This window comes from Mesoplodon densirostris, chromosome 4 (genome assembly GCF_025265405.1).
Source record: "Mesoplodon densirostris isolate mMesDen1 chromosome 4, mMesDen1 primary haplotype, whole genome shotgun sequence".
NCBI classification, from domain to species: Eukaryota; Metazoa; Chordata; class Mammalia; order Artiodactyla; family Ziphiidae; genus Mesoplodon; species Mesoplodon densirostris.
This window is the reverse complement of record NC_082664.1, coordinates 77473853-77499390: the sequence shown is the minus strand read 5'-3', so window position 1 is coordinate 77499390 and position 25538 is coordinate 77473853. Positions and strand designations below refer to the sequence as shown.

Sequence of the window (25538 nt, the reverse complement as noted above, 5' to 3'; positions counted from 1 at the left end):
CTTGCCCTTTCAAAAGTCTGAGGTCTTCTGCCAGCATTCAGTAGACATATTGTGAGAATTATTAATACATGTAGATGTATTTTTAATATATTTGTGGGAGGTGGTGAGCTTCACATCCTACTACTCCACCATCTTGATTGCTCCCCCGCTTTTTTTTATATTTAACATATAAGTGCTATCATACAATATTTGTCTTTGTCTGACTTATTTCACTAAGCATAATACTCTCCAATTCCACCCATGTTGTTGCAGATGAAAATTTTTCATTCTTTTTTATGGCTGAGTAGTATTCCGTTGTGTGTGTGTGTATATATATATACACCACATCTTCTTTATCCATTCACCTGTTGATCAGCACTTACATTGCTTCCATATCTTGGCAATTGTAAATAATGCTGCTATGATGAACATTGGGGTGCATATATCTTTTCAAATTAAAGTTTTTGTTTTTTTCGGATATGTACCCAGGAGTGAAATTCCTGAGTCATATGGTAGATCTATTTTTAGTTTTTTGAGGAACCTCCATACTGTTTTCCACAGTGGCTAAGTTTATTCCTAGATATTTTATTTTTTGACATGATCTTAAATGGGATTTTTTTTAACTTTCTCTTTCTGATATCTCATTGTTAGTGTAAAGAAATGCTACAGATTTCTATATATTAATCTTGTATCCTGCTATCCTACTGAGTTCATTAATTATTTCTAAAGTTTTTATGTGGAGACTTTAGGATTCTCTATATAGAGTATTATGTCATCTGCAAATAGTGAGAGTTTTACCTCTTCCCTTCTAATTTGGATACTTTTTATTTCTTTTTCTTGCCTGATTGCTGTGGCTAGGACTTCTAATACTTTGTTGAATAGAAGTGGGGAGAGTAGACATCCTTGTCTTATTCCTGAATTTAGCAGGAAGGCTTTCAGCTTTTCACCATTGAATAGTATGTTGGCTGTGCGTTTGTCATAATTGGCTTTATCATGCTAAGATATGCTCCCCTATACCCACTTTGGTGATAGTTTTTATCATGAACGAATATTGAATTTTATCAAATGCTTTCTCTGCATCTATTGCGATAATCATGTATTTTTGTCTTTTGTTTTGGTTAATGTAGTGTATCACATTGACTGATTTGAGTATGTTGAACCATCCTTGCTACCCTGGAATGAATCCAACTTAATCATGGTGTGTGATCCTTTATATGTATTGTTGGGCTTGGTTTGCTAATATTTTGTTGACGATTTTTGCATCTATATTCATCAAAGATATTAGCCTGTGATTTACTTTTTTGTAGTGTCTTTGTCTGGTTTGGGTATCAGGGTGGTGGTGGCTTCATAGAATGAATTTGGGGGTGTTCCCTCTTCTTCAGTTATTTAGAATAGTTTGAGAAGGATAGGTGTAAGTTCTGCTTTTTATGTTTGGTAGAATTCTGCAGGGAAGCCATCCAGTCCTGGACTTCTGTTTTCAGGGAGTTTTTTTTTTTTTAATTACAGATTCTATTTCACTGTAGTGATTGGTCTGTTCAAATCATCTGTTTGTTCTTGATTCAGTTTTTTTTTTGTTTGTTTTTGTTCTCTTTTTACAACAACAGTAAACATTTATTTTCACACAGTTTCTTAATGTCGGGAAACTGGGAGTGGCTTTGCTGTGTGGTTCTGGCTCAGGGTGTCCTGGGACGTTGCAGTCAAGCTGTCAATTGGAGCTGCAGTCATCTAGAGGCTTGACTGGGGCTGGAGGATCTGCTTCCAAAATGGTGCCCTCACATGGTGCTAGTTGTTCGTAGGAGGCCTCAGTTCATCACCTTTTGAGCCTCCCTCTCCATGGGCTACTTGAGTATCCTCAGGATACAGCAGCTGGCTTCAGTCAGAGGGAAGGCTCCAAGAGCGAGCAAGGCAGAAGTCACAATGTCTTTGCCAACCCAGCTTTAGGAGTCACACTCCTTCCTTTCCACAGTATCCTGTTTGTATCAGGGTCAGTCTTATTCAATGTAGGAGAGTATGTACGAGGTGAGGATCATTGGGAACCATCTTAGAGGTGACTACCACAAACCAGTAGGTTGCTGTGACCAGGATCTTTACTCTGCCCCTAGGTTTGCTTCATTGATGGCTCCAGCATGAAATAAAAGTTTTGATTTTTATGTGTTTTTTTAATTTTTATTATTTATTTATTTATTTTTATATCTTTATTGGAGTATAATTGCTTTATAATGTTGTTTTAGTTTCTGCTGTACAACAAAATGAATCAGCTGTATGTATACATATATTATCAGGCTGTATGTTTCTAGAAACTTGTCTATTTCTTCTAGGTTGTCCAATTTGTTGGCATACAACTGTTTATAGTAGTCTCTTAGAATATTTTGTATTTCTGTGCTATTAGTTGTTATGTCTCTGCTCTCATTTCTTATTCTGTTTATTTGGTTCCTTTCTTCTTGGTGAGCCTGACCATAGGTTTGTCAGTTTTGATTATCTTTTCAAGAAACCAGCTCTTGGTTTTTTTATTTTATTTTTTATCTGTATTTTATTTCCTCTCTGATCTTTATTATTTCCTTCCTCTTGCTGACTTTAGGTTGTGTTGCTTCTTCTTTTTCTAATTCATTTAGGTGGTACATTAGGTTGTTTATTTGAGATTTTTCTTGTTTATTGTGGAAGGCCAGTATTACTATGAACTTTCCTCTTAGAACTGCTCTTGCTTCATCCCATAGATTTTTGTAAGGTTGTGTTTGTGTAAGGTTGTTGTTTGTCTTGAGGTATTTTCTGATTTCTTCTTTGATTTCATTGTTGACCCATTGGTTTTTTAGTAGCATGTTGTTTAGTCTCCTTGTGTTCATTCTTTTCCCGTTTTTCCTTCTGTGGTTGATTTCTAGTTTCATACCCTTTTGGTCAGAAAATATGCTTGAAATAGTTTTTATCCTCTTAAATTTGTTGAGGCTTGTTTTGTGACCTAATATGTGGTCTATCCTAGATAATGTTCCATGCACACTTGAAAAGAATGTGTATTCTAACTTTTTTGGCTGTAGTGTCCTGTACATTATCAATTAAGTCCAACTGGTCTATTGTGTCATTTAGGACCTCTGTTGCCTTACTGATTTTCTGTCAGGATGATCTGTCTCTTGATACCAGTGGGGTGTTAAAGTCTCCTACTATTATTGTATACCTGTCCATGTCTCCCTTTATGCTTGAAATAATTTTTAGGTGCCCTTATATTGGGCACATAAATGTTAATAAGTGTCATATCCTCTTCTTGTATTGATACCTTTTTTATTATATAATGTCCTTCTATGTCTTTCTTTACGGACTTTGTTTTTTAAATTAATTAATTAATTTATTTATTTATTTATGGCTGCATTGGGCCTTTGCTGCTGTGCACGGGCTTTCTCTAGCTGCAGCAAGCAGGGGTTCCTCTTTGTTGTGGTGCGTGGGCTTCTCACTGCGGTGGCTTCTCTTGTTGCGGAGCATGGGCTCTAGGCGCACGGGCTTCAGTAGCTGCAGCACATGGACTCGGTAGTTGTGGCTTATGGGCTCTAGAGAGTAGGCTCAGTAGTTGTGGTGCACAGGCTTAATTGCTCCGTAGCGTGTGGGATCTTTCTGGACCAGGGCTGGAACCTGTGTCCCCTGAATTGACAGGCAGATTCTTAACCACTGAGCCACGAGGGAAGTCCTGGACTTTGTTTTAAAGTTTGTTTTGTCTGATATGAGTATCGCTAACCCCACTGTCTTGTTTCCATTTGCATGCAATCTTTTTTCCATCCTCTCACTTTCAGTCTGTGTGTGTCTTTCATCCTGATGTGTGTTTCTTCTAAGCAGCATATTGTAGGTTCTTGGTTTTTTGTTTTGTTTTGTTTTTAATCCAACCTGCCACTCTATGATTGGTGGATTTAGTCCTTTGACATTTAATGTAATTATTGGTAGGTATTTACTCATTGCCATTTAAAACTTTGTTTTCCAGTTGATTTTGTTTCTCTTTGTTCATTTCTTCTTCTTTTTGTTTTTCCGTTTGTGGTTTGATTGTTTTCTTCTGTAATACTCTTGAGTTCCTTTCTTGTTTTTTTTTAATCCATTGTATGTTTTTGATTTGTGGTTGTCCTGTTTTTCAAGTATCTTGACCCATAACTATACTTGCTTTAAACTACAAGATAGTCATACAAGTTCAAACACATTCTTAAAGATCTACATTTTTATACTCCCCTCCCCTACATGTTGTGATTTTGATGTCCTGTTTACATCAATGTTTATCAATTTTGTTTATCTTTTCAAGGAACCAGCTCTTAGTGGCAAGTATTTTTCAATCAGTAATGTTTTGGGATTCCATCCATGTCAATATATTTAGTTTTTTCTAGTTCATTCTGCTTAACTGCTTATTAGTATTCCATTAAAATAATATGACCTTTTATTTAGACCTCAGTGGGCAATGCTGATTGAGCTTTTATGCTATGTGCGTGATATTCATTAACTCACTAAATCCTCACAGTACCCACGTGAGTTGTTTGCTCCTTCAACAAGTAATTATGGAGTTACCTGTCTTATTATTTGCCAGGCTCTGTGGATACAAAATGGTGAATAAGACAGACTTGGTCCCTTCCCGCTTGAATCTTACTTTCTACTGAGTGCAAACAGATATAAATCACTGAACAAACAAATAGATACTTGCTGATTCTAAATACTACAAAGAAAACAAATAGGGTGATATAATAGTTAGTAATGGGAGGGGTTGAGTTAGGTAAGGTGGTAAGGAAAGACTCCTCTGAGGAGAGGACATTTCAACTGAAATCTGAAGAATGAGAAAGGAAGCCCTGGGGGATAGTTATCTCAGGCAGAGATGGCAAATGTAAAAGCCCTGGGGTAGCAAATAGTTTGGTTCATCTAAGGTACAGGAAAGCAAGGGAACATTATATATCAGTTATATCTCAGTAAAGCCGGGGGAAGAGAGGAGATTCCACCGTAAAATTTCATAGCCAGACTTTGCAAATGAGCCTTGAGAAGAGCAAACGTTTGATGACCATACCTAGCTATTGCAGAATTTGTCCTCTGATATGTGTACAGACCGGCTACACCAGGACCTTGTCACTTTTGTTTCTGTACAACCAGGTATCTACAATAACAGAGGGAAAAGGGGGGAAAATAATGCCACAGTATAACACCCTTGTTCATGTGTATCTTTGTGTTCTTGGCAAACGTCTTTGTGGGATAGATTCCTAGAAGTGGAACTGCTGATTTTAAAAGGAATGTACTCTTGAAATTTTGATGGATACCACTACATTATCATCCCCCAAATTATACTAATTTATACTCTCATCCTGTAGTGACCTTTTTCTCTCATAGTGTTATGAACACTTTCCCCCCAACATCCTCAATTTAATGGAATGAGAGTGACTGTGAGGGAAAGAGTCAAAAGTAATTTTTAAAAATTTAGATCTAGGTGACATGGAGAGGTAACAAAACAAATTAGTGCTATGCTAGATGCTGTGACTAAAGGGGTTAGCAAAACAGACTTGTGGTTCTAGAACTCATGGAGCTTACAGTCTGTGAAGTGCTGTCCAACAGAATTATAATGTGAGCCACCAATGTAATTTAAAACTTTCTAGTGTCCACATTAAAAGTATAAAAAGAAACAAGTAAAATTAATTTCAATAGTGTATTTTATTTAATGTAATATATCCAAGGCATTATCATTTCAATGTGAAATCAATATACAAAAATTGAGGTATCTTATATTTTTTTTAATGCAAAGTCTTCAAAATCCTGTGTGAATTTTACACTAACAGCACATCCCAATTCAGATTAGCCACATTTCAAGTGCTCAATAGCCACATGTGGCTAATGGCTATCATGTCATATAGCATAACTGTGGTGCAATGTTTTCCAACTGTGAGTTGGCATCCCTTAGTGGGGAATGAACTGAGATAGAATTGAATACAAAATAATAGTCTGTATTACATATAGTAAGGTTAAGCATTGTTTCAGGGAACATTTATATAAGTGATTTTTTAAATATATATATACATATACAGATACACATATGCTGAATCTTACAGTTTGAAAGTCACTAGTCTGGTAGTTCTTCTTTTTTTTTCTTTTAACTATAAATGTTCATCCCCATTAAGCATAGACGTTTGTTTGTTTGTTTGTTTGTTTATTTTGATAAGGGGCATCATTCAGGCACTTAAATGACTACAAACACCTTTCTCTTATTTTCCCAGACCTCAGGGTTTTGCAAAGTGTGTTCCATGGAAAATTAAACCCAGCCATGGTCCAGGGGGTGAAAAAGGATTGTGTAGTCAAATATATTTGGAAAAAACTACCTCTGTATCATCCTCTATAAGTGCTCCAATGTGTATTAGCATATTAAAGTCTTTAAGTCCAGTTAAAGAAAGCTGATAGCTTTGTTAATCTTGATTTTCCAAAATTTATTTTCTCACAGAACCATTCATTTGTAAAACACCTTCCTCACACACACTGTGAGAAATTCTGCTTAACTTTTATTGAGACTACAGCATAGGGTTTGCAACTTAAAGATAATTGCAACAGCAGCATAAGAGAACTTTCTAGGGTGATGGAAATGTCTTCTTAAATAGGGTGTTGATTACACACTTGTATACATTTGTCTCAACTGCATACCCAAGGTTTTGCATTTTACTGTATGTAAATTATACCTACGTATTTAAAAGTTAAACATAGATTGCCAGGAGCTACCCAGACAATGTGATATGATTGGCTTTTACACTTTTTTTTTAATGACAATCGCTGTAAGAAATATGTTTCTACATTGTGCTCAGTATAATCATATCTAAGTTTCAAGAAACAAGGCTTACCTTTATCATTTGCCAAGCATTGTCATATTTTCTCTCCTATTCCATTCCATTCCATCCTATCCCATTTTATTATTTCATCTCAAAAAAAAAAAAAAAAGAATTCCCTAGCAGTCCAGTGGTTAGGACTCCGCACTTTCACTGCTGAGGGCCCAGGTTCATTTGCCAGTTGGGGAACTAAGATTCCACAAGCTGCGCAGCACAGCCAATAAATAAATAAATTAATTAATTAACTAGTGAATCCCACTAAGCTGACCCATAAATGTCAAAATTCACATTTTGGAAAACACTGTGTTTTTTTTCGGGGGGGCGGTTTGTGGGGTTTTTTTTGCGGTACGTGGGCCTCTCACTGTTGCAGCTTCCCCTGTTGCAGAGCACAGGCTCCGGACATGGCCCAGTGGCCATGGCTCATGGGCCCAGCCACTCTGCGGCATGTGGGATCCTCCCGGACCAGGGCACGAACCCGTGTCCCCTGCATCGGCAGGCGGGCTCTCAACCACTGTGCCACCAGGGAAGCCCAAATGTCTTTACTTTTAAGAAGCACCCAGATTATTTTGATGCAGATTTGTTGAGAAATATTGCCCACTGGACTTCCTAGGAGAAGGCACAGGAGCTCTGCTTGCTTCCTAAGAGAAGAAAAGATGGGTGGTGGGGGGCAGATTTGGAGAAGTGAGGACATTGGCCTGGTGACCTGGAGGAGAGAAGCAGCCCTGAGGGTACTCACAGATGAAAGGGAGAACTGTGGTTATAGGCCTTCCCTGGACTGACTCCTTACTAGTGTCACGACACTGACTTGCTGCTACACTGTACAAGGTGGGGGACTTAATGTTGACCTCAGTTTATTTCTTGAAACTATCATGATGTCAGCCCTCCTCCTGGTATCCCTAATGTGAAAGTGGACACAGGGACGTGAAAGGAGGGGATGGCGGCTGTAGCAGCAACTCTGAAGCAGAGCTCAAAGAACTGGAGTTGCCGTGAGAGGGCAGGGTAGTCTAATGGCCTGCTCCATGTCATGTACTTGGTGGGGGGTCAGTTGGGATACAGGGAGCACTGGGAAGCTCTTTGCTTTAGTGGCTAAAACAACTGCTCAGTTGACAGGTCTCTTAGGACCTAACTGCAGGAAAAAGATGGATTGGTTTTCATGGAGAAAGTTTAAGAAAACAATCTGTTCAGAAAGTTTCTTGATTCTTTCTGTATGTGGTGATGGCTGAGAAAGGCTGATCTGGAGAATTGATTCACTGGACTGGGAGGTAGAGGAGCTGGATTCTCTTTACAAATTACCCATGGTTAGTGGTGGCAGTTCAGTCAGGTGGTCTCTTGGTGCCAGTTTAAGGTACCTATAAATTGATTCTCAAGGAGTAATATGTTAGGTGGAATATGCCTGTGATTGATCCCTAGAGAGTAATATGTTAATTAGATGGAGTATAAACACTGGCATCTCTAACCTATAGGAAATGAATGTTTTCCTTGTCAGGGTTCAGAAAAGATGTGCATTGAAATCATCTCCCTGGCATTCCACCCAGAGGCTGAAGTGATGTGTGATGAGAATGTGAAACAGGTGTACGTGGAATACAAGTTCTACGATCTACCCTTGTCGGAGACAGAGACTCCAGTGTCCCTGAGGAAACCGAGAGCAGGAGAAGAGATCCACTTCCACTTTAGCAAGGGTGAGGCATCCCTGGTGAACAGCCAGGAGAGGAGGCGGACAGTCATTTAGTCTGAGGGGTCTGAACTACTCTGGACTTCTGTTGGAGTGGACCCTACTGTTTTATTTTCTTTTATTTATCAAAGTAATATATGCATATGGTTTTAAAATGTCAAATAGGCTTAAAAAGATTTTTGATTAAAATAAAGTAGTCCTTTGCTCCACTCTTTCTCTGCAGATCATTCCCCCTCACCTCTCCCTGACTAGCCCCCTCAGTCCACCACACCACTTTTCACTTTTTCTGCTATTTCTTTTTTTATTTAACCCCATGTTTCTGAGAAATGATTCTATTGCAATTTCCTGATTCACTAATTCATTCCTGATTCAGACATTATCTGTTGACTTCCTATCTTGGCAAATAAAACTTATCTCTCTTGTATCACACCGTGCTCCCATATAGTTGGATCATAATTTAAACTTAATGTTTTTTTTTTTTTTGCGGTACACGGGCCTCTCACTGCTGCGGCTTCTCCTGTTGCGGAGCACAGGCTCCGGACGCGCAGGCTCAGCGGCCATGGCTGAGGGGCCCAGCTGCTCCGCGGCACGTGGGATCTTCTTGGACCGGGGCACGAACCCGTGTTCCCCGCATCAGCAGGCAGACTCTCAACCACTGTGCCACTAGGGAAGCCCTAAACTTAATTTTTAATTAATCGTAATTGTTTCTATTATTATGGATGTGTAAACAGTCTTGCAGGGCCAAGTTGTACACCATGATTATAGTCTCTTTCTTGTTTATATTTTGTTTGTCTCAATTTTTCATTTGCTTTATTTTCATTATACCTGTTGGGATTCTTTCTACATCCTCCAGAAGCCTTTTAAATTTTCAAATAATCAAACCTGTCAAATAATTTATCTTTTTTTTTTTTCCTGAAGATCTCTCTTTATCTTCTTGTTCCTCTTTAGCACACTGTTGAGCTATTATCCCACTGCTGCCATTTGGAGAGTTTAATTTAATTCTATTTTTTACTGGATTTTTTATCTCCTGGGTCATGTGTCACCCTCTGATTTATTATATTTTAATGGATCATATTTTCTAGTAGCTTTTAAAGAAGGAGTACACTGGAAGTAAATATTTTGAGATAGTCATGCATGAAAATCCTGCCCATATATTTCTCTTTTTTTTTTTTTGTGGTACGTGGGCCTCTCACTGCTGTGGCCTCTCCTGTTGCGGAGCACAGGCTCTGGACGCGCAGGCCCAGCGGCCATGGCTCACGGGCCCAGCCGCTCCACGGCATGTGGGATCCTCCCAGACCGGGGCACAAACCCGTGTCCCCTGCATCGGCAAACGGACGCTCCACCACTGCACCACCAGGGAAGCCCTGCCCATATATTTGGTTGATAATTACACCAAGTATAAAAATGTATGTTGAAAACATTTTTCATCCAGAATGTCAAAGCAGTTTGTCCATGGTCTTTAGGTCCAGGCCCGGAGTCTAACACTTGTATGAAGACTACCCTCTACCTCCCCAGAGGACTTTAACATTTTTTCTTCATTTTTAGTGTTCTTAAATTTCAGAATAATGTGCATATATTTTCTTTAATTGTTCCGGCCATTCAGTGGGCTCTTTAAATCTGGAAGCTCGTGGCTTTTAGTTCTGGGAAATTTTATTGCATTTCTTTGATAACGTTTTCCCCCTACATTTTCTCATTTTCTTAGTAGAATTTTGGATCTTCCAAATTGATCCTCTAATTTTATCACTTTTCTCCTATAATTCTACCTCTGTTTTTTTCTTTCTTTCTTTTTTTGGAGGGGGTGATTTCCTTAATTTTATCTTCCAGTCATTGACTAGGTATTTATTTTAAATTTCTAAAAGCTGTTTCTTGTTCTCTATTCCCCACCCCCAACTCACCCCCCCCCAACCCTTTAAAAAAGTATATCCTTTCTTTACATCATAGGAGATAGAAGTTTTTCCCTCACTTGTGTAAAGTGAGCTCAAGGGTGGGCAGTCCAGGGCTGAGGCCATGTGATCAGGATCAGGGATCCAAACTCCCATCTTGCCTTCCTGTCCCCCTCATGCCTGTCTTCCATCCTTTCAGATGCCTCACGGTCCTTAATAGCAGCTGCAGAAAGGAAGGCTACCTCCCAGTTTCACACACCATGGTGGGCAGAACTCAATCATGTGGCCAAACCTAGCTAAAATAGAGGCTGGAAAACATAGGCTAATTTATTTGTCTGCAACAGTCCCATGTAGAAATGAAGAGGAAGAGGGGAATGGATGTTGAGACCTTGAGTTGAACCTACCTCAAAACCCAAATCTCTAGGCGGCCTTAAAAAAAAAAAATCAGTGTCCTAGAATTCTTCCAATTGGGCAGTGGTGGGAGCACGTTTATCCTGGCATTTGACAGGACAGCTTCCAACACAGAGTGTAAGGCTTCCTTCATATCTATCAGTGGTCGAAGCATTTTCTTAAAGGGCCACATAGTAAACGTTTTAGGCTTTGTGGGCCAGTCTCTGTCACAACTCTTCAACTCTATCATTGTAGTTGGAAAGCCACCACAGATAGTATGTAAACAGATGGCTGTGTTCAACAAAACTTTATGAAAACAGGTAGCTGGCTCGTGGGCCCAATTTTGCCAATGTCTGCTTTATATCAATGTTTTACACATACCATTTATGAAAGTTTTAGTGCCCAAATAGCAGCAGTATATGATTCTTTGCTTTTTTCCCACTTAACCCTTAATACAGTGATAGACCTGGACCCAGTGGAGCAAAAAGACCGAAGGCAGTTTCTGTTCGCCATGTTGACCGGACAAGATCCTGAGCAAGGACAGTAAGCATCTGCTTCCCACTTTGAAAGACAGGAGACGTCACACAGGAATTTAGGAGTTTGAATTTGGCTTTGTGGTGATATGGAATATTTTAATAACTTCTTTCATATTAATATACTCCTAATGAATCTCCCATCTACTTGAGTCTAATTTATGTTTGTGACTAACTACCTGATAAATTATATCATCTCACAGGATTAGTTCATTTCTCACCCATGCCAGCCCCTGATAAGCGCTTTTTTTTTTTTTTTTTTTTGAGGCAGCAATTTCCTTGAATACTTAGTGCCCCCTACGGAAAGGACAAAACGCCTTGACACTCTAGGATAATTTGATTCATTTCTCTCAAACATAGTACCACACCATTGCTAGCTTACCGAATATTATGCCTTTATAATAACAATTTTATTTTTGACTTAAAAATGATTTTTCTAACAGGAATACTTTGAAGTAAATTCTAGGTCTACTCTAAGTTTTAGGAAAGCCAATTGTCATTATTCATATAATCTGAGGAGCCCTCCTTTTAGAGGTTCCAGATGAAATGCCTGGGATATATATATAGACTAAAAAATTTCTCATTTAGCTGAATTTTGAAAATCAAATTTAAGTGGACATCTGGGTTCTCTTTTGTTTTTGGCAAAATCTGGCAACCCTACCTCCTTTTCGTGTGTGTGGGTAAGAAGTAGTATGGGACTGGTGTTCTAATCCATTACTTTTCTAACAGCCCAATAAATTTATTTAATTTGCATTTACTTTGTCTCCAGTTAGTCCTAAGAAGGACTGAAAAAGGAGCCAGTTGAAATAAACCGTGAATCTGACTTCAGTATCACGGTGGACTTAGACAGATATAAGCTTACTGGTAACTTTTGGAAATGGAAAGAGATTTGGTCGTTTCTCTTTTGCATTAATGTTAAATTTAGCTTTTTCTTTTCTCCTCTCAGCATTCCTACAACTCTCTCTTCCTTTATTCCTTTACAGGGGTAATCTTTTTCTTTTCTTTTTGTGATCTTCTACTCAATTTGATTTCAATTGATTTTACCTTTGATTTTCTTTTTGCCTGTATGATATAGCAGATAGAACATTGCCTTTGTAATCACACAGACTTGGTTCTGAATCCTGACTCTTCCACTTGCTAGCTCTGTGATGTTTGAGGTATTACTTAATTTGAAGGCTCCAGTGAGGATGATACTGAAATAATATAGTTTACCTAAAGCACTTGCTATTGTGCACGTGATGTGGTGATGTGAGTTACCATACGTTTCCTGGGAAAATGGGTGGAGGAGTCAGTATTATCCCTTTGCTTTGTTGAAGTTCTCAGTATGGATACAGAAACATAATCACAAACGAATATTGCTTAATGACTGAATGCATCACTTTCAGGATTTCTTCTTCTCAGCTTAATCGTGTTTAGCTGTGATTTAAAACGCTTGAATTTTTGGTCCTATTCTTGCTCCCTTAGCACTTTCTATTAGCCACCAATGTTAGCTTTTTAAAAATTAATAGGAATATGAAATGTCCAGAAGAGGCAAATCCAGAGAGACAGAAAGTAGATTAGTGGTCACTAGGACTGAGGGAGAGAAGAGTGGGGAGTGACTGCTTAATGGGTATAGATTTCTTTTTGTGGTGATGAAAGTGATCTGAAATTAGATAGTGGTGATGGTTGCACAACATTGTGATTATACTAAGAAACATTGAATTGTACACCTTACAATGGTTAAAATAGTAAATTTATGTTATGTAAACTTTACCTCAAAAAATTTAATAGGTATCACTTTCTGGAATTCAATATCATTCTTTGCTAGACTAAGTCAAGGTAATAATAGTCAGCCTTCTGTATCTGCAGGTTCCCCCCACATCCATGGATTCAACTAATGGTGGATGAAAAATATTTGAAAAAACAATTCTAGGAAGTTCCAAAAAGCAAAATTTAACTTTGCCATGTACCAGCAACTATTTATGTAACATTTACATTGTATTTACAACTATTTATATAGCATTTACACTGTATTAGGTATTATAAGTAATCTAGAGGTGATTTAAAGTATATTCTATATGCAAATCCTACACCATTTTATATAAGGGACTTGAGCATTGGTGGATTTTGGTATGAGGTGGGCCCTGTAATTGCTGTTAACTGCTCACTGCTTAGGAGGAGCTGTGCTGTGTTCTTTACAGTATCATCTTCCAAGACTTACAACTCTAAGGCATACACTTTTTATATTCATTTTGCAATTCTGTATTCCTTCTGTTTCCTTTACTCTGCTCAGGCTTGGTATAACACTTTGATTTAGAAATGTAAAACCTCTTCTAACTTCCATAATCTTGGTTTTTGTTCAACACCTCCACTGCCCATTTCAAATCTTTCAGCAAAACTGTAAACCATCTTAAAAGGAATTATATCTCAACGGTTGAGACAACTTGATCAACTACTTTACCTCAAGTCTTAGTTCCTTCCAGACCTGTTACTTTAAATTAAAACGACTTCTCAGTCTCTTGCTGTTGTAGTCTTGTAAAATGGAGGAAAGGGAGAAGTGATTCAGGGAATACAATGTGTAATTTATGGTTACTTTTATCCTTTTTTTTTTTTTTTTTAAGCCTAAGGGTATCAGCAGTACTGAGTTAAATGGATTTTCCCCCCCTTTAGTTTAAAGTTTACAGTGGTAAGTGATCCTATGGATGAGGAAAAGAAAGAATGTCAAGAAGTAGGCTACGCATATCTGGAACTGTGGCAGATCCTGGAATCGGGAAGAGACATCCGAGAGCAAGAGCTAGACAGTGAGTGATACGTTTCTGTGCTCCTCAGTTCCACTTATGTCTAAGGAAATCATCCTAATAGTGAAAACATTTTGTTTTACCTTTAATACATAATTACCACTACAAAGTTGATGAGACAATCTGGATTGAAATCCCTACAGCTATATTTCTTTCTAGATCAAGTATGAATGTAATCAGTTGTGTATCTTAGCCCACATACCTCCTGACAACTAGAATCTATTATGAATCTCCAGTGTTTGAGACATGGAAATTTTGAAAAGACACATTGTTTTGATTTCATTCAAATTTAAACATCAGACTTTCTCTCCGCCCTTATTGACTCTGTTCTGAAAACTGTGTACCTTGTTTTCTCTTACCCACCCAGAATGGTCATGCTTGATTCTAACCTCTTCACTCCCAACATTTCAATCATAAAATCCTATTAATTTTACCTCTTAAGTGTTCTGAATCTGTCCCCACCTCCTCTGTTAAATTTCAGAACCCTTTTCTCTCCTGAATTACTCAACAGCCTCATGACTACCTTCCCTGATCTACTTGTGCCCCCTTGGAATATATTCCCCAAAGAATGGACCCACATTTCTAGAACCCAAATAAAAAACTAATTTCTAATCCCTTCAGTTAAAACCACATTCCTTACAAGACAAATGGCTTGTTGTTCTCTGGCTCCTGCTTATCAATACAGCTTCATTTCTGCCATTTCTTACAGTTTTCCAAACTTGTCCTCCTATCTTGGCACATGCTCTATGTGCTTGGAATATCTTTTACTTTTTGAAGACTAATGGATTTTCTCCAGAAAACCTTTTCCGATTCTCCATTCTGGATTGGTGCCACTTCTATGTGTTCCCAAAGCACCTAGAGTTTTCATCACAGCACCTACCATACTATACTGTAATGACTGTGTGTTTTTCCATAGTCTTCCACCAGATTAAGTCCCACTAAAATATGAGGTGTAACTTTAGTATCCCCAGCACTTAATGTGGAAAATACCAGGTATTTAAGTGTTCGTTTTTCAATGAATGACACTGCTGTCTGACATGTTTATTTTTCCTTTCCCAACAGTTGTGAGCCCTGAAGATCAGGCTAACCCCATAGGAAGGCTGAAGGTGTCCCTTCAAGCTGCTGCCGCCCTCCATGCTATTTACAAGGAGATGACTGAAGATTTGTTTCTGTGATGGGACAAGTGCTATTCCATTCTAAACCCTGAGGGAACCATAGTAAAAAGTCTCTTATAAAGTAACTTGTTCTACCATGAATTTGGTTTACTGTGATGTCTCAAGCTAATGATGAAAGCTTAGAATGATGAAAGTTTCTTTCTGAGATATTAGCTGGATAAAGGGAATTATTATCTAATGGCTTAGCACTTTTCCAGGCGAGAAGCAGGCTTGCTTTCAGAAACTGCAAAAGAACTGTCACAGAAGGTGAATTTACAAAAACAAAACAACAACAACAAAAAAAACCCAGTTTATTATCTCTTAGTTCTTCCAAAATTGAAAATATCAAGTCCTACTGCTAAGGAGAAAATAACAAACAAACAAACAAACAAAATCCGAGACCCCTCCCCCCCCTTCTCTTAAAGTCACAGAACACAGAAGGAACTGCAGTGGGACAGGTGGGTGCAGAGAGAACCAGGAGGGAGAGGATGGCAAGATAAACTCCCCAAATACTTAAAAAGCTGTTCAACAGAAATTGTGATAAATACAGGACAATGCGAGACAAGTAAAAACAAGGAGCAGCAGTGACGAGAGGCTGTGTTGTAGATGTGGCCTCTCTTCCTCTTCTCTTTTCTCGTCAGGGTATTCTAGGCCCAAGGCATGACTTATCCCTTCCAGATCTAAATGTTGACTCCTTTGAGCCTCCTTCTAGATTTTCACTAGAAGCAGTACATGACACACAGCCATTTTCCTCATATATCAGAAAAAAAAACCAGTGGTAATTCTGCTTCTACCATTGTACCATGTGTGAATTTGTAAAGAAGATGAAACTGAGCCAGGGAGTATCACTGCTTCTTATGTCTTCCAAGGCAGCAGAAATACCTCAGAATCTGCATGAGGCAAGAAAGCAGAACTCAGATGGCGGTACCAGCCTGATAAGACTCACTAGCTCAAGTTGTATGGTTTACACCATTAGCAAATTCCAAGAACCTTTTCTTGAGTACTGCAAAGATGGAACTTAAAGAGATGTGAGGAAGATCATGGCAGTAGGGTAGGATGGAGGATTGAATCTGCTGGTCAAGAACCATGGTACAGGTAGTTATGGGTCACCTTGTACCAATGTCTTGGAAATACGGCTTTGAGACATCAAAGAATAAGATGTCAGAAGCCAACGATGTCCTGGCAGAAGGTGACAGGAAGAGAGAGGAACGAAACGGTATTTATTAACAGCGGAAGCCTCTGCCCTTCTTCAAGAACACCTCCTCCCTTGCCATCTGGATGGGGCCATTGGCACGTGTCCTTGTGGGCCTGGAATTCCCCAAGTAGATTGGTCCGCACAAATGGCCCCCTAAACCCATAAACACAAATGGCAAAACTTCAAAAGAAAAAAAGGAAAAATACAGTTTCTATGTCATGTAAAATTTTCAGGGATTGGCTGAAGGAAGAATGGAGCTGAGGGCCAAAGTTCCGAAGTTACTTCCTCTTTTTCTTGGGAGGCGCAGAGCTGTGTCTGGAACCTCGGTTAGCGCCTCGGCCTGAACTGTGCACAGATGCCTTCCTCTTCCGGCTCATACTGCGACTCTGTTCCTCTTCCTCCTCATAGCGACTTTCACGGTCGGCTAAACAGAAGAACGTGGCACTAGTTAGCTAGAGGTTAACTTTAGGTATCTAACACTGTTGCACACAGCATGAAATAATACAGAGAAGGTACTCTGAAGTCAGTTTTAATCTTTACTCAGCTGCTTACTAGTTGTATCATCTTGGGCAAGTACTTAACCTTTCTGAGCCTTGGTTTATTTATAAAATGGAAAACTGTTTTAGGATTAAAGGTAATCTATGCAAAGGACTTATCACAATGCTTGGGATACAGTACAGTACTTTCCTTTTCGTCTTTCATTTACATTTGGCATTTGGTTTCAGAGTAATTAAAACTAGTACTACAAAAACATTCCTAACCTGGAAGAGGCCCAGAAAACTAGACTATTATAGGACTTAGATTTGGAGACCAAACAGCCTAATTTTGGAGCCTTACAAGACTATCATGGCTAAGGGCCCACCGGGGGGTTGAGCAGATGAAAAAAGCATCCAAGTCGGCAGAGTTGTGCCACCTGGAGAGTATGGACACACTCCAGACCTCATTTTCTTCTCTGGTCAATGAAGTTGTAGCTGTGGCTCCACATCAGTTTTATATTGTTCTTATGTTACTCTTATTAGGCAAAAAATATCTCAAAATATTGAAACCTGTGCCTCAAAAAAATAAAACAACAACAACAAATCTACCTTTTCGGGCTTCTTCCTCTAGTTCATCCCAATCCTTTCCACTCTCTTCTTCACTGCCCAATGATTCCTTGGAATAATCTGGAATAACATTGATTAAGCATTATTTATTAGACAGGAATGGAAAATGGAATGATAAAATTTTTCCCTTTTAAAGCCTCCAGAAATGACATTAGGTTAAGAAGTCATGAACACTTTTTCCTATGAAGACTAACCTGATTCTTCAGCTTCTGATGAATAATCTTCATCACTGTCCTCCTCCTCTTCTTCATAGTCATCCTCTGAAGGATTAAAAGTCTCATCTTCGATTTCAGACTCAGAATCCCCTTCCTCAGCATCACTCCCCTGGTGAATTAGAGAGAGCATAATACTATACACTGGGTGTTTTCCTTTTTTTTTTTAAACACTTACTTTATTAACTTAATGAATTAATTCAACCCACTTAGCACACCAGCATTATTTCTATTTTACATGAAAAAATGAAACAAAAACACCCAAACCCGAGTGACCAAGAGATAAAGACTTAATTAAAATTACTATAAGGTACAATCATTAGATACCCTAAATATCTCATTCATTTTTTTTTTTTTTTTTTTTTTTTTTGTGGTACGCGGGCCTCTTACTGTTGTGGCCCCTCCCGTTGTGGAGCACAGGCTCCGGACATGCAGGCTCAGCGGCCATGGCTCACAGGCCCAGCCGCTCCGCGGCATGTGGGATCCTCCCGGACCGGGGCACGAACCCGCGTCCCCTGCATTGGCAGGCGGACTCTCAACCACTGCGCCACCAGGGAAGACCCTCATTCATACTTCTTAAAGGGTCACTTCATCCTTCTTCACCCAGAAAAATTAACCACAGACATACTCTTGGTAATAATGCACTATGCAGAGGTAGGAGGGCAATTTTTTGTGTGTGTGTGTGTGTGTGTTTTTTGTGATACGCGGGCCTCTCACCACTGTGGCCTCTCCCATTGTGGAGCACAGGCTCCGGACGCGCAGGCCCAGCGGCCATGGCTCACGGGCCCAGCCACTCCGCGGCACGTGGGATCCTCCCGGACCGGGGCACAAACCCGCATCCCCTGCATCGGCAGGCGGACTCTCAACCACTGCGCCATCAGGGAAGCCCGGAGGGCAATTTTTTAGAAAACAATTTTTGCAAGATGACCTGAAGAATTTTCTCCCAATACTAAGAAATTCTTTGAAGGAACAGTTTTGTAATCTCAAAACTTGTCAGTGGCTACCAATGCCCAATTAATTTATCATTTACCTGTAAAACTAACTTGGAGAAACAACAATACCAAGTTGTATTCAGAGCTTCTCCCGTTTGATCTGGTCCCTTACGTACTACTTATATGGCATTCTCCTAACCGCCCAAATGGTAACGGGCAACACTATGTACCAGAAAAGAAACCCCACACTCACGCACCTCACCCTCAGGTTCCAGGAAAGACCAGCCACCTTGTTCAAAGAAGCCCTCAGGGTCATCAACAATGGTCTTCATAATTTTAGTCCAGTTGAGGGACTGTACTCCTTCTGTGTACTTTAGGTCACAAGAACTGGGAAAAATAACATTATAAAGTCAAAATCAATCCTCTATACTTTGTGAGAACATCCCGTGTCATCTTGGTCACTAGCATCTCTAAAGAGCAGATACCCTTTGCATACTTGGGAGCAGGTATTCTTTGCACTGTGCCACCACAACGTACCCACACATCTGATGTCTGGTCTCCCAGAGCACTAGCCCTCACAAGAGATCACCTTTTCTTAGTATTTAAAGTGCCTTGTGTTAAGAAATGCTCAAATGACATTTATTCACGTCTACAGAGGAGCACAGAATCAAAGTGGGTGGGAAAGAAGAGAAAAGAAAACCAAAAAACAGTAACAGTAAGGACCACAACAAGAAACCTTCAGCATAAAACCTGTCTGAGATAGCATCAAGCCATTATGGGCACAATCATAAACACTGAAACTTCCGCTTCTAGCCATGATGGGAGTGACAAGGACTAGATTTACGTTTTCACCTTGAACAACCAGAAAACCAAACAAAATATGGAACAACAGTTTTCAAACAATGCATAAAAAGCAGCACAGGACTAAAAAATCCCTGTGGAACTACACAATGGAATGAACAGCATCAGGAATGGTAAATATGTGAGTAAATATAAGACTTTCCCCTACTCATTTTGTAAATTAAAGGATAGCTGTTTAGAAGCTAAAATAACAAATTGTGGAATTCACAGTATATTAGAAGTAAAATGGATGATTAATAATAGCAGAAAGGATAGAAGAAGAGAAATGGAAGCATAACAACCTTCTAACAGATGTGGTATATTATCTGAATGCAGACTGTGATAAGTTAAAGATGTATATGTAAACCTTACAGTAATCATTATAAAAGTAAAACAAAGATGTGTAGAGCTAATCAGCGAACTAGGAAGATAATCATAAAGAATCATAAAATTAAGCTACGGACTTCCCTGGCGGTCCAGTGGTTAAGACTTCACCTTCCAATGCAGGAGATATGGGTTCCATCCCTGGTCAGGGAGCTAAGACCCCACATGCCTTGCAGCCAAAAAACCAAAACATAAAACAGAAGCAATATTGTAACAAGTTCAATAAAGACTTTAAAATTGGTCATCAAAAAAAAAATCATAAAATTAATCTAAAAGAAGGCATAAAAAGAGGAGAAAAGCAACAAGAACAGATGGGAAAACAAATAGCAAGATGGTACATTTACTGGTGGTCCAGTGGTTAAGAATCCGCCTTCCAATGCAGGGGATGCAGGTTTGATCCCTGGTCAGGGAACTAAGATCCCACATGCCATGGAGCAACTAAGCCAGTGCACTGCAACTATTGAGCCTGCATGCCACAATTACTGAGCCCGTGCACCACAACTAAAGAGAAGCCCACGTGCTGCAACAAAAGTCCCGCATGCCGCAACGAAGATGCTGCAATGAAGATCCGGAGTGCAGCAACTAAGACCCAAAGCAGGTAGGTAGGTAGGTAGATAAATTGACCTTCTTTAAAAAAAAAAAAAAAGAAAAAGAAAAAAAGGATGGCAGATTTAAACCCAGCCATGCTAATAATTATATTAAATGTAAATGGCCTGTTTTTAGCAATCCCATTAAAAGGTAGACATTCTCAGAATGGATTAAAAAAAGTAAGACCCTGGGGCTTCCCTGGTGGCGCAGTGGTTGAGAGTCTGCCTGCCGATGCAGGGGACACGGGTTCGTGCCCCGGTCCGGGAAGATCCCACATGCTGTGGAGTGGCTGGGCCCGTGAGCCATGGCCGCTGAGCCTGCGCGTCCGGAGCCTGTGCTCCACAACAGGAGAGGCCACAACAGTAAGAGGCCCACGTACCAAAAAAAAAAAAAAAAAAAAAAAAGTAAGACCCAAATATATGGTGTCTCCAAGTAAATCACTTTAAATATAAAGTAATGTAAGTTAGAAGTATAAGGACAGAAAAAAAGACACCATACAAACTCTAACCAAAATAAAGCTAGAAGTCTATACTAATATCACACTGTGTAGATTTCAAAATAAGAAATGTTACCAGAAATAAGAAAAGACATTTCATAATGATGGGGAAAAAAGAAAAGTCGATAAACCTCTAACCAGACTGACTAACAAAAAGAGGAAATTATCAATATTAGGAATGAAAGGGGATATATGATTGCACAAATACTAGAATTGATAAACTTAGACAAAATAAACCAGTTTGTTGAAAGATACAAGTTAATTCTAGAATTTATGTAGAATAGCCAAAATAATAATAGCCAACTTTGAAAAGGAGCTAGATGGGAAGGCTTACACCACCTGATTTCAGGATTTACTATAAAGCTACAATATTCACGACAGTACAGTATCAGTGTAAGGACACATAAACCAATGGAACGGAATACAATACAGAATTAGACCCTCTCCTACATACTTTTTTTTTTTAAACAAAGATGCCAAGGTAGTTCAATGGGTAAGGGATAACCTTTCCAACAAATGATAACTAGAATAATTGGCTACATAGATGCAAAGTATGAATCTTGATTCTTACACCACAGTAAAAAAAAATTAACTCAAAATGGATCACAGACCTAAATATAAGACCTAAATCTATGGAACTCTAGAAGAGAACAGAAAATTTTTATGACTTTGGGTTAGGCAAAATTTATTAGATAAGACATAAAGAGCAGAAATTACAAGAGAAAAAAGTTGATCAAACATATTTCATGAAAAATTCACACTCTTGGTCTTTAAAAGACACCTTAAGAAAATGAGAAGGCATAGAAACTACTGGAAGAAAACATATGCAAACCCTATATTCGATGAGGGACTTGTATCTAGCCTAAAAAATTCTTAAAACTCAGTAATAAGACAAGCAATGTGATTTTTAACATGGGCAAAAAACATGAATATACTTTATTAAAAGTACAGAATGACACATAAGCATAAGAAAAGATGCTAAAAATCATCAGTAATCTTGGAAATGCAAACTGAAACCACAATGAGACAGCCACCCACCACAATGGCTAATACGGAGAAAACTGACAACACCAAGTATTGGTGAGGATATGGAGCAACTATAACTCTCACATGCTGCAGGTTTTCCAGCCACTCTGGCAAAGGATTTGGTAGCTTCTCATCAAGTTAAACATACACTTAACCATAAAACATATGACACAGCAATCCCACTCTTAGGTCATTTATCCAAGAGAAATGAAAACGTATGTCCATACAAAGACCTGTACATAACATTTATAACAGCTCTTCATAAGACCCCCAACGGGAAACAACTCAAATGTCTATTAACTGGTAGATGGGTAAATAGAGTATGGACTCTCCATACAGTGGAATACTATTCAGTAATAAAAAGGAATATAGTAATGATGTGCAGAACAACTTGAATCAATTTCAAGAGCATTATGCCAAGTGAAGGATGAAAGATACAGATTACATACTTGTACAATTCCATTTATGTGAAATTCTAGATGAAGCAAAATACACAGCGGCAGAAACCAGTGACGGTTGAAGGGAGGGGACTGACTATTATAAAGGGGTATGAGGAACTTCTGTGAGTAAAGGAAATATTCTATATCCTGATTATGATGGTAGATACAAGACTGTACACATTTGTTGAAACACATCAAATCATAATACTTAAACTGATGAATTTTATTACATGTAAATTGTACCTCAATAAAGCTGATTTTAAAAAGTCATACAGATTTAATAAATATTTGTGATACCATATCACTTACCTGCATATGTTTCTTAGGAAAATCCTCATATTAACTATAAATTTGTATCTTTCTCAAAGTCTATTTCTAAGCTCTCTCAACCCATTTCTTTTTCTTTTATTTTTTTTTTTTTTGCGGTACACGGGCCTCTCACTGCTGTGGCCTTTCCCATTGCGGAGCACAGGCTCCGGACGCGCAGGCTCAGCGGCCATGGCTCACGGGCCCAGCCGCTCCGCGGCATGTGGGATCCTCCCGGACCGGGGCACGAACCCGTGTCCCCTGCATCGGCAGGTGGACTCTCAACCACTGCGCCACCAGGGAAGCCCTCAACCCATTTCTTAAGAGGAGATTTATATTTACAGTGCCTCCCCTTCACAGGTAAGTGGAGGGGGAAGGAGGGCAGAGCAGTCTACACTCATGGCTACACATGACTCACCCTTTACCTATGTAGTGATGTCTCCCTTTTTATTGGGGTTCCGGTACTTCTATGAGGAATTCTTTTAGCTGCAGTGAGTATATGAATGTCAAAGGCTAAAATAAAAATATATTCTCTCATCTTTTAGTAAAAATAGAGAACCAGAAAGAAATATCCCCCACTTTTTGTAAATAGTTACACATGTGTATAGATCTTTTTATATATCCATCAAGTAGAATAAAAAAAGATCTCAGATTTTGATTTTCCTATATCCATAAACTACTGTTAGGTATTCAGGAAAAAGTGGCTCTATGTCTAACAGATCCCAAATTTTCGAGTCCTGGTTGATAACAACCCAAAGGCAGTTTCACTAAGTACACCAGCAGATTTTATGTATGACATACCACACTCATATTCTATGGTACAATGCTCATGGGCTAAGAGGGAGATTGCTGGCAGGTCTACTTACTTCAACCATTCCTTGATGGGGTCAAGAGAGGCAACAGGAATGGCATTGATCATTGTCACTTTCTTGCTGTAGTCCTTGTAGACGATTACCATGTCAAAGTTCTTCAGGTGAAACTGGACTCGCTCAAAGTGAATCAGCTCCACTTCATCCAACGTCACCACAAAAGGTGGCTGTCAGGAAAGAACAGGATTATTTTCAGAAAAATACTTCCCACAAAGCACCAGCATTTTCAAACACTTTCAGGATCTAAAAATCACTACACAAAGGATAACTAAACTGTTTTTTTGTTTGTTTTGGGGGGCAAAGACTAAATACAAGATACCAAGAAGCCCCAGCGAAAGGATCTGCAAGATCAAAATCTTTCCTCAAGGAGAATACATTTAAGGAAATTATGTAAAGAAACTATCTTTAAAAACTAAAGAGACTTGGGCTTCCCTGGTGATGCAGTGGTTGAGAGTCCGCCTGCTGATGCAGGGGACACAGGTTCGTGCCCCAGTGCAGGAAGATCCCACATGCCGCGGAGCGGCTGGGTCCGTGCGCCGTGGCCGCTGAGCCTGTGCATCCGGAGCCTGTGCTCCGCAACAGGAGAGGCCACAACAGTGAGAGGCCCGCGTACCGCAAAAAAAACAAAAACAAAAACAAAAACACAAGGATAAAAACTAAAGAGACTTTTAAAGAATCATTTGTTCAGTAAGTTTTATATCTAAGATAAGTATCAAAAATGAAAATCCAAAGAAATAAGGACCTAGTTTTCAAAATGTCTACCCTCTTGCTTTCTCTTCTCTAACACTTGTTTTCCTAAAAAGAGGTCAGAAATACTCACCCACTCTGTAGCATTTACCAGCGCACTACTAGTGGGCTGGAGGAGGCAGGTACTCCTATAGGGAGCGCCATTGAATCTGAAAGACAGCAAGAAACTCACCTAAGATGGGGCTCATTGCAAGAGAAACTGCTGCTGCCACAACAGGCTTCTTTCCTTTTCCCATTCCAAACACAACTCCAGCATGCTTGCTGGAAACTCATTTCCAGAGGGAGCCTCTCAGTCTTAGCCATTCACCCCAGCCCTTAAACATTTCCAAGAAGGAATGGATGTCCATAGGAAAAAGGACATGATATATCATGTTAAATTATTATTAAAGGAAGAATAACTAATTTTTCTAAAGGCCAAAAAGAGAAGGAGATACATTACCCCAAGTCCCTAAAAGGCACTTCAAATTCCAGTTCCTCCTTAGTTAGAGCCTCTACTTTTTCAATGAAATTTTTAAAGGCTGTTTTCAGTTTGTGCCTCATTTCTCGTTCCATCTGCAGAAGAAACAATTACGAATTAACTATAGTTATGACTTTACTTGTTAATAGTAATCCCTTCAAAAAGCATGAAGTGCTTTTGTAGTCCTTAATTCTGATAACTATGATACTAGCACAGATACTTTATTACAGGTCACCATAACATTAACTGGAGAGCTGAGCCTGCAACTTAAGTCTAATCCATAAGCCATAGCACTACACCATGCCAGCGGATACTTGAGAAAGTTCTGCAGATAGTTTCAGGTGTTGTTTATAAAATATAACAATTACTGAACTCAGATCACTGGACTGCATCCTACCTCACTCCCCTGCAAAACCAAATTTCACCTGCTCAGCATAGAGGTCATCTCGGTCATGCATATGCTGATGTTTCCCCAAGTCTGTGGTGATCTCCCCCACTTCTGTGTAGAACTGCACATCTGTGTGCCGCTTCTTCCCAAACATGATGGCATTCTGAGGGCATGAAGTAGAAAGAACAAGAAAGAAGTTATAAGACTTCTTCCACAAAGAAGTCTACACAACAGACAAGCAAGATAACAACAAAACATGAAAATATTAAAACAACTATACTGGAAACCACAGCATTTATGTAAAAACAGTTAAACCATCCCTGGTGTCATCAATAATGACATCTGGGAACATGAAAGAGTA

At 39.1% G+C, this 25538-nt stretch overlaps 2 protein-coding genes across 6 annotated transcripts in view; one reads left to right on the top strand and one right to left on the bottom strand.

Moving 5' to 3' along the window:
• The window catches only part of RPGRIP1 (RPGR interacting protein 1), a 64688-nt gene extending 49441 nt beyond the window's left edge, over positions 1-15247 (top strand). For all 5 annotated transcript variants that reach the window (XM_060096507.1, XM_060096506.1, XM_060096505.1 and 2 more), the window contains 4 exons: positions 8272-8464; positions 11189-11273; positions 13913-14043; positions 15103-15247. In XM_060096507.1, the coding sequence (XP_059952490.1) occupies positions 8272-8464; positions 11189-11273; positions 13913-14043; positions 15103-15215 (522 nt within the window). In that variant the 3' untranslated portion in view covers positions 15216-15247. The remainder of the gene's footprint in view (positions 1-8271; positions 8465-11188; positions 11274-13912; positions 14044-15102) is intronic.
• Positions 15248-15488: 241 nt separating this feature from the next.
• SUPT16H (SPT16 homolog, facilitates chromatin remodeling subunit) overlaps positions 15489-25538 on the bottom strand; it is a 34754-nt gene continuing 24704 nt past the window's right edge. Inside the window, exons 19-26 of the mRNA XM_060096501.1 lie at positions 25215-25340; positions 24772-24884; positions 24406-24481; positions 23583-23752; positions 18894-19023; positions 17687-17816; positions 17475-17552; positions 15489-16813 (exon numbers count right to left, since the gene is read on the bottom strand). Coding sequence (XP_059952484.1) covers positions 16668-16813; positions 17475-17552; positions 17687-17816; positions 18894-19023; positions 23583-23752; positions 24406-24481; positions 24772-24884; positions 25215-25340 — 969 coding nt within the window. The 3' untranslated portion in view covers positions 15489-16667. The remainder of the gene's footprint in view (positions 16814-17474; positions 17553-17686; positions 17817-18893; positions 19024-23582; positions 23753-24405; positions 24482-24771; positions 24885-25214; positions 25341-25538) is intronic.